Here is a 12,653-nt window from a genome sequence, read left to right as displayed (position 1 = left end):
GTTAATGCAAATTGTGCAGGGAGGTGAGTTTAACTGATCAGAGCTCTGCCCATGCATGTGGAAAAGGAACACAAGTGGAGATCTTGTAAAGTAATATAGGATTTATTTTTACAAAGACCAGCCTAGAAGGGATACATGGCAAAAAATTTCCCAGTTCAAAGACCCTCTTGCAGGTGGTTTGTGCTGCTTGGCCCAAATCGCCATTCTGGGCTGTGGCTCAGCTCCCTTCCCACCACGCTCGGTGCTGCTGCCTTTGTGGCTCTCGGTGGGGGAACAGTTTCTGGAGGTTGAGCAGGAGCTTCTCTGAAGTGCCTCTTGGTCGCGAAAAAGCCAGTTGCAAGAGTTCGTTACAAAAATAGGACGTTTTCATGTTGTGTGTTATAGGCTTCGTGCATCCTGTCTTGGGCTGCCAGGGTGCATCAGCACAGGGCTCCTCCGGTGGCAAGGAAAAGGGCACCCAAGTAGCCAGATTAACACCCAAATCCCTCGTGCCTGGCCCAAGGTGTCCCGGCACGCTCGCTGCCCCGTGGGCTACGTTCTTCTGATGTTTTCCAATTTATAGTTACTCCTGATGAGGGAGTCGAGGAATTCGGGGGCGAAGTCCCGCAGGAGGAGCATGCTTTCCACCTCCCGGGCCGGGTAATGCAGCTCTCGCCGGCGCAGCGCCCCGCTCTTGATGATCTCCAGGGCACATTCCTCCTTGGGCGCCGGCGTGCCATGAATGGCGTGGGAGACGGCGCGCACCGCGCTCTCTGGAAGGAAAAGGAGCAGCGGTGGATGGAGGGGCTGCCACAGGCACCACCAGCTCAGTCAGCGTATCTGTAGCTTCCTCTAATAAACTGACAAACTCTGGGGATCGGGCCTACTTAGCTTAGAATATTTAAAATAATTTTTTTAAAACAGTTATAGCAACGTTCTTCCCAATCTTTTCCATCCCTTGCATGACCGTAGGATGGAATCCCCACCTCCCCTGGGTTTGCTGCAAGAAGAGCAGAGTCAAAGATCTGGGACCAAACTTTCTGAAGTTTTTAAAAGTTCCTTAAAAAAAGAATTGGGGTCCTGTTTCCACAATTGCACAGGCTGAGCGTCCCGCAGCCTGAGGTGAGTGGTGGGCTTGGCTTGGCTCTGGGAATGCGAGTCGCGGGGCCCCGGCGATGCTGAGCTTACCTGTGTTGATGTAGCCCAGGATGCAGAGTGTGATGGAGACGTTGACCTTGTCTATGATGAATTCATGTCGCAAGGAACTGAAAAACCCATCTAAGGCAAACTTAGTTGCAGCGTAGGGAGCAATAAATGGAGAGCCAACTTTACCTGGAGCAGAGACACAATGTCAGGATTCGTGTGCTGGGCAGACACCAGGTTGCATCCATCCCCTTGCAATTTAGGGTGATGGATTAAGCTGTCATTAATGCTTGAGAGAAATAAACAAATGCAGGCATGTTTAAAATGTAACATATGGCATACAATGGCATGAAGTACCTTCAGTTGTGGGTGATACTGTTCTTGTATTCCTGCATATACATCCATGAATAGCAAATGCATGTGTAATATGTGGCCATGCACATAAAATAATCTGCAGGAGTGTACAATGGACTGCAACACATGGAGGGTGATTAGTCATTGCAAATAGACTAGCAGGACAGGGCAGAGAATATAAATCCTCCAGAGGGCTTGAACTGTGCATCCAGGATATATATTATGTGCTGATCCCGGCTCTCTGCCCTGTGGTCCTTATTCTGCTTTTTGGAGAAGAGCTGCAGCAGGGATCCTTAGCAGGCAGAGGAAGGGACATGGGCAGGGAGAGCCCGGTCCCTTGCGTGCTCACCTGCCATGGATGAAACCACAACGATGCTGCCCTCGCTCTCCTTCAGCATGGGCAGGGCAGACACCGTCATCGCCACGTAGCTCAGAAAGTTGGTCTCTAGGAGCTTTCGGACATGCCCGACGTCCCCGTTGAAGTAGGTGAAGTAGGAGTGACCGATGTGATTGAGGATGAGCATATCAAGACCCCCTGGAAGCAGAGAATGTTTGCTATCAGCAGCCAGCATCTCAAAACAAAGCAGTGGCTGGGAGGGCTCCAAAATGTAGTGGCGTATGTTGGGGAGAGAGGAGGGGCCGCTCCCCACCGCCTACCCCAGGTGTTCTCAGCCTCCTTCACCAGCACCTCGGGGAACGTGGTGTCCTCCATGGAGCCGCTCACGTAGCGGGCGGACGCGGCGCCCAGCTCAAGGCACCGCTCCACGACCTGCGGCGACAGCGAGAAGGGTGTTGGCAACGGACCCCCCTCCGTGGACCCCCCTGTGCATCCCATGAAGGCTGTTGCTGTTTTGGGGCCGATGGGCAGTGCGTCTCCCTGTCCTGCTGGAAACCCTTCTCCCTTCACGGGAGGACACACTTTGCTCTGGCTGCAGAGTTAAACAATGGCACATCTGAGCCAGGTATTTAGTATTTATAAATAGGGGTGTGATTGCTTAGTTTTGATTTTGTTGTATAAGGGATCCAAAAAACAATTCAGACTTTGAGAAAGGGTGAGGGTTGATCAGACCCGGTGTTGCCCTTGGCGGTGGAGATCAGAATTCACAGCTGAAGACTGCAGAGAAAGAAACACTGTGCTCTCAGCACTGAAAACACAATTTGTAGCAGTGGGGGATGCGTGTGCTAAAACGGGGTCATGCTGGGATGGATCCATAGGGTATCTGGCATCCCCACATGCGCGGGCTGAGGTGAATATCTCCATTCTGCCCATATGTGGGGTTCTGGATTGCAAACGTGTTTTGCCAGCCCAGCATCCTCTGCTTGCCCTTTACTTTCTGCAGCTTGGCTTCTGTCCGTGCGGTCAGCAGCAGGTGGGCCTCCATGCGCGCCAGGTGATACGCCATCTGCTCCCCGATGCCGCTGCTGGCGCCTGTCACGATCACCCGTTTCCCCCGGAGCATCTCTGGAGAGGAGGGGACAGAGCTCAGAGCTGGCACAGCCCGCACAGTCCCCTTGTGCACGGGCACGGTGGCTCCCGTCTGCTCCGGTGCAGCATGCACCGTTCATGCAAACCCCGACTAGAGTCTGGTCGTTAATCCCAGTTCAGTGAGGAGCACATGTGAGGCTTGAGCCTGGTCTAGCAGCAGCTTTTGGAAACAGCGAGGGTTGACTAATAAAAGGATTAAATGTTTAAAGCAGAAAACTGCCTGTTTCCTAAATAATTTACCGAGATTGGATGCTTGCTGTGCGTCCCAGCAGACTCAGTGTAATCCCATGAGGTTCCCTTTGTGGCACAGGGTGCTCTGGCCCCTTGCACTGGGGGCTGCCTGTGCTCCCCCCAAGCCCTCAGCCCCCGCATATTTTGAGACCTCAGCCCTCCCATATTTTGCCTTTCAGCTGCTCTTTGAAAGGCCCTTCAAACGGCCCATGCTCTTCCCCGTGGGCACACGCTGCCGCTCCAGCAGCAGCCGCTTCGTTGTGGTTTTAAAGCGTGTTTTTTCCAATGACTTACCTTCATCGAAATTCTCGGGTGCTGAATAAAAATAAAATGCCAGCGCCAGTCCCAGCAAGGGGATGAAAATCTTCAAGAACAGACCCATCCCTCTGCAAAAGTACAGGCAGGAGCGAGACAAATTCCGTGGCTCTGATGTCGGGAGGTGGATGAGTCAGTAGCAAACGGGGCAGGGAGTTATACCAGTTTTGAACTGGTTCTTATCTTGCATAAGTTTGCTGGTATCTATTCGACCTTTTCTTTGTATTTCCTGTGACATAGCAAACATTAACTGAACAGACGGTGTCACTTTGGACTTTAGGCTGTCCCTTTGCACCCTTGTCCTGCCAGGAGTTTCAGGTGTGTTTTTTGAGAGTGTTGAAGGGAAGGAACTGAAAAGCTTCCAGGTCCATAGGGTGGTGAGCGTGTTGTTTGGTGGCTGCCTTTGGGAACAGGACACCTGCGTCCCCTTGGTACAGACCTCCATGGGACAGACAGACATCCTCCTCTCTCCTCCACTCCACATCTAAAACAGCGACAATGCTTCCCTTCCTTGCTGGTGGATTTGTTGGTCAGCAATATTGCTGTGGTGCAGGTTCATATGAATATCTAGAGAGAGCAGTGCCAGCAAAATTCATGTTTTTAAACCATTGTCGGTGCTTCTGGCTTATCCTGCATGATATCACCATTGGTGTAATACTGACAATTTGAGTGGCTCTTATACCTAAAAAATTGCGCTGTTCTCTTGAGGAATCCACTGAAGGCAAAAGGCAGTAAAAGAGCAAAGTGGGTGAATAAAGATCTTCAGCTGTCGCAAGCGTTGCGTGTCGCACTGCTCAGCATCTGCCTGGGCATATGGCGAACGGGTTTGCGAATAGTTTTCTGAAAGAGCAAGTTTAAAAGGGCAAAGCCCACTGCATGTGCACCGGTTTGTGTAGGCAATCTCAGGATGAGAACAGAAATGCCAGTTGGTGATTTCCTTTAGAAAGTGGAGAGCAAACGGATCCTGAGTGCTTCAGTGGGAAGGGTTTGGGGAGGTTTTGTGTTTCTTCGTCTCAGAACAGGTAATAGTTGGTGCTGGAATGGCCAGAACCATATTAGATGTAAATACATCAACCTGGGCACCGCTGCAGGCTCGTGCTTTGGTTTTGCCTTTGGTGTGTGTCACTGCTGGGGTCTGAGCTCTCGGCTTAGGGTGGCGATTCAGCAGCTCCGTGTGTCTAGAAAGCATCTTCCAGTTATAATGTTTGTGTAAGAAACTGTCTGCCAAGTTTGGGAAGTTTTGCTTGGGGTGAAAATGTGCGCTTCATTTGGCTACTAAGTGAAAAAAAACCTATGCTAAAAAGTTGTTCTAGTAATGAAATAATGAAGGGGACCGGGGAGGTTTAGATTGGATATTGGGGGAAAAATTCTTCATTGAAAGAGCTGTCGGGCATTGGAACAGGCTGCCCAGGGCAGTGGTGGAGACACCATGCCTGGAAAGGTTTAAAAGACATGTAGATATGGTGCTTAGGGACATGTTTTAGTGGCGGATTTGGCAGTGCCAGGTTAATGGTTGGACTTGATGGTCTTAAAGGTCTTTTCCAACCTGAACGATTCCATCATTCTAAAGATTACTGCAGGGATTCAACCTTCCTCTGGAAGGCAAGTCAGTGGAGTTGTGCCTGTTTACAGCAGCATTTAGTAATGGAGAAAGAACGGATGAGAATCCCCACAAAACACACAGAACTGTTAGGTTAGTAAATTTTATTTAATAATTAGTTGAATTACTGTTCCCTCCTCTGCGGATGGGAAGGGGTCCAACCAGGCAGGGACACCGCGGGTTCCCCGCAGCACCGCGCTGTGTGCCCGTCCCGTCAGAGCCGATAACCATCTACTGAAAAACAATTAACTTGTCGAAGCACAAGCGGAGATTTATTTCGACCGGGAGGAGCGGCGGGGCTGCAACGCCGCGCCTCCGCCGGCAGGGGACGCTATTGCACCGGCGAAACCCTCCCGAGCCGCCACCCGCCGTTCGTTCCAAACCCTTTAGGCGCTCGGGGGTTGCTGAGGGGTGGGAGGGGACGTCCCCTTCATGGCGTCCAGGCGGTAGCGGCTCCGCACCAGGTAGTCCAGCAGCTCGGCCGCCCAGTCGCGCAGCAGCAGCGGCAGCCGCGTCCCGCCGTACCGGTAGTAGAGCTCGCGCCGTCTCAGCGCCGCCCCCTGCAGGATCTCCAGCGCGCACTCCTCCCGCGGCGCCGGCGCCACCAGCAGCACGTCTGCGGCTGCGCGGACCGCGCTGTCTGCGCGGGGGGAGCGGTCAGGGGGCGAGCGGCCACCGGGGAGCGAAGGGAGAGGGTCAGGAGGAAAGGGAGAGGGTCGGGAGCAAAGGGAGAGGGTCGGGAGCAAAGGGAGAGGGTCGGGAGGAAAGGGAGAGGGTCGGGAGGAAAGGGAGAGGGTCGGGAGCAAAGGGAGAGGGTCGGGAGGAAAGGGAGAGGGTTGAGGAGCAAGGGGAGAGGATTTACGAGCAGAGGGAGAGGATTGGGAGGAAAGGGGAGAGGGTTGGGAGCAAAGGGAGAGGGTTTAGGAGGAAAGGGAGAGGGTTGGGAGGAAAGGGAGGGGATCGGGAGCAAAAGGAGAGGGTTGAGGAGCAAGGGGAGAGGGTTGGGAGCAAAGGGAGAGGGTCAGGAGGAAAGGGAGAGGGTCGAGAGGAAAGGGAGAGGGTTGGGAGCAAAGGGAGAGGGTTGAGGAGCAAGGGGAGAGGGTTGGGAGGAAAGGGAGAGGGTCAGGAGGAAAGGGAGAGGGTCGGGAGCAAAGGGAGAGGGTCAGGAGGAAGGGGAGAGGGTTGAGGAGCAAGGGGAGAGGATTTAGGAGCAGAGGGAGAGGATTGGGAGGAAAGGGGAGAGGGTTGGGAGGAAAGGGAGAGGGTTGGGAGCAAAGGGAGAGGGTCGGGAGCAAAGGGAGAGGGTCAGGAGGAAAGGGAGAGGGTCGGGAGGAAAGGGAGAGGGTTGGGAGCAAAGGGAGAGGGTCGGGAGGAAAGGGAGGGGATCGGGAGCAAAAGGAGAGGGTTGAGGAGCAAGGGGAGAGGATGGGGAGGAAAGGGAGAGGGTCAGGAGGAAAGGGAGAGGGCTGAAGAGCAGAGGTAGAGGGTTGGGTGCAGAGAGAGAGGATCGGGGGCAAAGGGAGAGGGTTGAGGAGCAAAGGGAGAGGATCAGTAGCGCCGTCCCGATAGGTGATGGGGAAGCAGGGAGAGCGGGGCTTGTAAAACATTTGTTGAAATCAGGCACACGCGGAATTCCTCGTTGCCCAACGCATGCAGACCTCCGCGAGCCACCCTGATAGTGCACTTGCGTCCGTGTAGCTTGGTAGAAGTCAAGCTTAGTAGAAATGATTCTATAGGACGCAAGGAAATGGCCTCAAGTTGCGCCAGGGGAGGTTGAGGTTGGATCTGGGGAACAATTTCTTCCCCAAAGAAAGGGGCATTGGAACAGGCTGCCCAGGGCAGTGCTGGAGTCACCATCCCTGGAGGGGTTGGACAGACGGAGATGAGGTTCTCAGGACATGGGGCAGTGCCAGGGGTGGGGAACAGTTGGACTTGATCTTGAGGGTCTTTTCCAAAAAAAATGACTTTATGATCTTGTTGCACCAACAGATGGGATTAATGGGAGACAAGTGGCTGGCACATCCATTTGTACTAACTGAACATTAGTTAGGCTGTGCCAGCCTATGTGCAGTAGCTAGTTCTGTGTAGCCAGGGGAAAGAAGTTAGTTTTGAAATTATTTTTTTGGTTGCAGAGAGGCAGGATCCCCCGGAGTGTGTTTTGCATGCACTGGTGCTACAGCGGAGCTGCAGGAAAAGCAGCAGCAGAGGTAAAAGGGGAGAGTCGGTGGCAGAGGGACTTGCAGGGCAGGATAAGAAGCTGAGAAGGTGCCGCTTGGGTTCTGATCAGCCAGATTAAACAGCACTGGTCTTACCAGTATCGATGAAGCCGAGGATGCAGAGTGTGATGGAAACGTTAACGTTCTGAATGGTGAATTCCTGCCTCAGAGAGCTGAAAAATCCATCCAAGGCAAACTTAGTTGCGGAGTAGGGAACCGTAAAGGGAAACCCGACTTTACCTGGACACAGAGGGAAGTTCTGTTATAGCACGGAAAGCTGCTCTGCCCAAACCTCTGGTTTGCTCTTCATCAGATAAAGTATTTTACCCAAAGGGAGTTTAGCGAAATGTCATCCTGGCACCTGAACAGCAGCATTACAAATATTCCCATCAGCTTCCAGCTCCTTTAACATCTCAAGGCCAACACCATGGCTCATGTCTCTGCAACCCACAGGAACTACAGAACCCTCAGGGGAGAGATGGAGCAAAGTTTAGACTCTTGTTTCTGGATACTGAGCTAATCTGATCACCAGAAGTCTAACCGACATACCAGTTGTCACTGGGGACATCTGTTAGTAATTCAGTTTCCTGACTTAACAAAAGTTTTTTAGAACAGAGTCATGTTTTTGTGAATAGAGTCAGTCAACAACTCTGCAAATATTAGCAGGAACTTGACCTACCAAACCAAGATGAATGGTCAGAGAAGTTATTGCATTTCCATTTTTCTCCATAAAACCGGAGGTGTATGAGCTCTGCTGCTCTAATGAGCCTGACACCAGGGCGCGGGATTTAATTACAGGGCTGGTCAAAAAGCAAGCTGGGGCAATTGCATTGCATCAGAGAACAAATTCTATTGAGAAAATGCAAAAGCTGGATTTGGGCTGGGGTTTTTTGAGTGCATTAAGCAGTTATGGTTCCTTTTGGATGTCTCTACATGCTGCTTGCTTCTGAAAATCAGCCCATGGTGCCTTCTGGCTGAATCCCACATCCCCTGCTTTGCTTCCCACTCACCCGCCATAGATGAAACCACAACGATGCTCCCTCCGCTTTCCTTGAGCATGGGCAGGGCGGACGTGGCCATGGCCACGTAGCTGAGGAAGTTGATCTCCAGGAGCTTTCGGACGTGCCCAACGTCCCCGTTGAAATAACCAAAGTACGATGTGCCGACGTGGTTAAGAATCAGCATGTCCAGGCCTCCTGCAAGCGGAGGAGCAAGGCGTTAGTGCTGGGTGGGAGAGGGCTGCAAACAGCAGAGCAAAACCTTTCCTGGAAGCAGAATAGATGTAATCAAAAGAAATCAGGGTTTTGGATCAGAGCTGTGGCCTGTCATCTCTGGAGTGAGCATATAGTCCGGATGGTGACTGCCAGTAAAATTTTTGTGATTTTAAAAAATTATTATTATTTTTAAAATTTCATTTTATTCTGGTTCGAAACACAAATACTGTGGCACAAGGGAGTTGTCTGTGGGTCCGGGGCGGTCTGCGCCGAGCCGAAAATTCCGCATTTCTGCAGCTGTGACCCGTGACCGCAATAGCGAGGCTGCTGGGGGCCTGTGGATGGTTTCAGACCACAGTAGCCGAGGGTGATGAAATCCAGGATTATGACACTGGGACAGGATGTCATGAGGGCACAGAGCTGAAACCGAGAGCGCAGATCAGGCTGAGCTGGAACGATGAAGAAGGACGGAGGAGCGGGACTGCAAAGGGCAGAACTAGGGAGGAGAAAACTCTCCCGTCTTGCCCTATCTGCATCCCTCCTGCTTTTTATTTTTTTTAGTGAGCATGTAGCAAAAAGCAGCATGGCCAGGGAGGGATCACAGAATCATTTTGGTTGGAAGAGACCCTGGAGATCAGAGTCCAACCATTAACCCAACGCCGGCACTAACCCGTGTCCCGAGATGCAACGTCCCGCTGCGGTTTTTGGCGAGCGGGCTGTGAACGTACCCAGCGCGGTCCCTGCCTCCTGCACCACGCGCTCGGCGAAGGCCGTGTCCTCCATGGTGCCGCTGATGTAGCGGGCAGAGGCTGCCCCCAGCTCCAGGCACCGCTCCACCACCTGCCGCACCAACACCCGGCGTCAGAAACCCCGTCCCTGCCCCGGCGATCCCGGCGTGCGAGCAAAAGAGAAGGTGTCTGTGTTCCCCGGGATGCGTCCCCACCTTAAAACTGTGCTTTAGGAGTTTCAGGGGTATGTTTAGAGCCTTTTAAGCTTCAAAGGGAGCCTGAAAAATTATTCCTTTGAAAGCGTTACCCAAGGCAGTCTGGCTCTTTATCGGTGTGGAATTGCATGTGTATAGGGTGAGCAGGAGCTGTATATCACTGCCCTGGAATCAGGGTGTGTGTGCTGAGGGAGCCTGTGTGTTTGGGGATATGTGTACATAACTAAGCAAGTTCAAATATCATAATATGTGCTATGCAGAGTGCATGTATCTGAAGGAGAGGGATTTCTGTGCATGCATGAGCCCCGGACGGCACAATTATGCATCCCCATAAATGTAACTGTGCCCATGGAGTATTTGTGCCATGGCAACTACACGTGCACACATGCATGTACCTGCAATGTGAGATTGGCCTTCATGCGTTTGTGTGTGTAGCACTGTGGACGTGCGTGTGTGAGTGCTCAGCTTGCCATTTACTTTCTGGAGCTTGGCCTCTGTCCGTGCTGTGATGAAGACGTGGGATCCCATCCGCGCCAGGTGATACGCCATCTGCTCTCCAATTCCAGTGCTCGCTCCGGTGACAATCACCCGCTTTCCTTTCAGCATCTCTGGGCAGCGGGGAAAAAGGCACAGGGATTTAATTTATCCAAACCCTCTTTAAAAATAAAATAAAATCCCTGAGAGTAAGTAGTTAACTGGAAGCCAAGTGAGCCTGCAAGCGCAGAGCGTCCGGCACCAGGATGTCTCTTGGTCTGTTGGGAAAAGCTGCGCGGAGGAGCAGCTGCAGCTCCTCACCGACCGCAGTGACACGGGGACAACGCTCGACTCTTTCAGCAGTTGTTTTTTTTTTCCAGAAGTCAGGATGCAGCTTATAAACACCCCCACTATTTTGTAATTAAAATCATCCACTAAGTGCATGCTTCAAAACTTAAAATCCAACATTTAAAAGCCGTGCTTATAAATTCTTTTGCTACACACAGGGAAAACGGAGCATTCAGAGCCCTCTCAGTCTTGGACCCTCTGCCTCACCTGTTCCCTCAAAGTATTTCTACATGTTACTTGCTCGTTTGATTTCAAATCTTTGTTAAAACAACTTTCCAGTATCAGCCATCACACAAAGGCTCAGACATGGTTTGGTCCAAGCTCTGTACAGTTTCTATGCAAAACGCTCAAATGTGGCTTTTAATATTTTTTCCTTAAAGACATATTCACTTTTAATACTTACCCGGTTTGAAATTCTCCCTCGCAGAATAAAACCAGAAGGCCAAAACCAATCCCAAAAAGGGAATGAGAATCTTTTGCAACCGACCCATCCCACTGTGGAGTCAGGAAATAAAGCATGAAAGAGAAGGGAGGAAAAAAAAAACCCTCTGCAGAGCTTCTCCAGAGAGAAGCAGCAATGCAAATCCTTTAAAACCTGTTAGCGAAGGAACTGCAACTTCCAAAGCACTGGAAAAATCGCGGGTGGATGGATAAGTGAAGCAAACCCTTTGATTTGCTCCCCGCCGAAGCTGGTGAACCTCGGCCTAACCGAGGGTGCTCTTTGGGTTCTGCCCGGCTCTTTTCATATTTCCTGTCCTACGTTAAAATGCAGAATTTTGCACAACACCCTGGAAGAGGTGTGTCTTTTGCCGAGCAGCATCAAGTTTCACTTGGAGAACATCAGAGGCAGCCTCGGTGCAGGTGGTTAAATATCGGCTGCGGTTCCCGCTGGCACCGCACGCGGAGATGCAAAACACGAGTCTGGTCGCTGCCGAAAACCCCGCAGTGGGTCAGGGGCTGGGCGAGCGACCGGGGGCTGCTGTGCTGTGGGGGGGACACGCAGAGGGACACGTAGCAAAGGTCCTGTGCCCCCCACGGCATCCCTGCTCTGTGCCCCAAGGCAGCTGCTTGCCACCGGGATGCTGGGCAGCGGGGGCCCAGCGCCATGTACTACCCCCAAACAGCTTCAAAAATGCTTTGCTGAGGCAGGGTTTATTTGTTTTTCACCTCTACCTACTCCTGAGAGCAGATGAGGGAGCAGGGGCTGAGCTGAACCCATCACCAGGGGTGCAACCGCCTCCACTCCAAGGGGCTGTTCAGGCACAGGGAGGTTTGCAATGAAGTACCAAATGTTGTTTTCTGCAAAGAAATAAGGGTCCTTGTTGCCATGGTTCCTGCTTTGAGTTGTGCAAAAGCTTTGTTCTTACTTTTCAGCGAACGCAGTCTGAGGAAAAACCCCGTAACACGTAACGTCCGCTTGCAAACTCAGTGCTATCGATCTTGGGCGATAGGTATGAATGATGCTCCAGCCTCGGTCTGATGCCGGGATCTTCATTGCAGAGCACCGGTACCCGCTGCGCTACGTGGGATGGGGACACCCTGCGGGGACTTCGTGTGTTCCTGGAGCTGCCTCGCTCCAGCCTCTGCTTTCCCAGTGGGAAAAGCCGTTTTTGCTGGGACAAGAGCCTCATCTGCAGTGCACGGGCTGCACCGTGGGCTGGTTTCCGTGGGCGCAATGCTGTAGTTGTCCCTCTCAGTCCATAACCAGCCAGAAAGAATTATTTTTTTTTTTCTCCCTTATTGCAGCTTAAAAACAAAGATAATGTAGCAACATACCTGGTTGGGCAATGGTGCTTTGGCATTGATTCTGCTTTATAATGTTTTTTTTTTTTTCTTTTCTGCTTTTCTGCTTCAGTCTCAACTTTCCCTCTGATAAGAAGCACTCAACCCACACTTGCTCAGATAACACCAGTACAGTCACTTCGCCTTTTCCAGCCTCCCTTTGCTTTGAACTTGGGGTCATGATCGTGGGGCAATCATTTCATTCCTCAGCTTGAAAAAAAATGAACTAATTAACCTCACCTCAACCGCGATCTTCTTGTGTTGCCAGCAGGGAGAGAGCCTCTTTGCAGATATTGTTTTTCCTAGCGTTGGGGTGCTGCAGTAAAGCAATTAACTGTCGACCTTTGTGTACCATCTGCAAGCGCGTCGGGAAGGTGTCGCGTTCTTTGCTCCGCATCGGTGTGGGGACACGCAGGGCCAGTGGCGGCCCCACGGGTACAGAGCCAAATGCTGTTCTTGCTGCGCTGGTGTGTTGTTCAATGAGAATTGTGGGTCGGGTTGGGGTTTTTGTGTGAAACTAGCTTATAATAAAGGACTGAAATACTGAATATCTTGGATATAACTTAAA

General features: G+C 51.7%; 2 protein-coding genes across 2 annotated transcripts; both read right to left on the bottom strand.

The window, feature by feature from the left end:
- Positions 1-144: 144 nt before the first annotated feature.
- LOC135997134 (11-beta-hydroxysteroid dehydrogenase 1-like) lies at positions 145-3,604 on the bottom strand. Its single transcript, XM_065649597.1, has 6 exons — positions 3,488-3,604; positions 2,808-2,938; positions 2,134-2,245; positions 1,826-2,011; positions 1,168-1,311; positions 145-752 (listed from the first exon to the last, which is right to left on the bottom strand). The coding sequence occupies exons 1-6, from the start codon at positions 3,573-3,575 to the stop codon at positions 532-534; spliced, it is 882 nt and encodes a 293-aa protein (XP_065505669.1). The 5' UTR covers positions 3,576-3,604; the 3' UTR covers positions 145-531.
- A 1,641-nt stretch (positions 3,605-5,245) lies between these two features.
- LOC135997108 (11-beta-hydroxysteroid dehydrogenase 1-like) lies at positions 5,246-10,794 on the bottom strand. The gene is made up of 6 exons (XM_065649546.1): positions 10,707-10,794; positions 9,959-10,089; positions 9,267-9,378; positions 8,335-8,520; positions 7,421-7,564; positions 5,246-5,748 (listed from the first exon to the last, which is right to left on the bottom strand). The coding sequence occupies exons 1-6, from the start codon at positions 10,792-10,794 to the stop codon at positions 5,495-5,497; spliced, it is 915 nt and encodes a 304-aa protein (XP_065505618.1). The 3' UTR covers positions 5,246-5,494.
- Positions 10,795-12,653: the final 1,859 nt, after the last annotated feature.

The sequence above is a fragment of the Caloenas nicobarica genome, chromosome 21 (genome assembly GCF_036013445.1).
Source record: "Caloenas nicobarica isolate bCalNic1 chromosome 21, bCalNic1.hap1, whole genome shotgun sequence".
Taxonomy (NCBI): domain Eukaryota; kingdom Metazoa; phylum Chordata; class Aves; order Columbiformes; family Columbidae; genus Caloenas; species Caloenas nicobarica.
The sequence above is the reverse complement of the archived record's forward strand: the minus strand, read 5'-3'. Positions and strand labels throughout refer to the sequence as shown.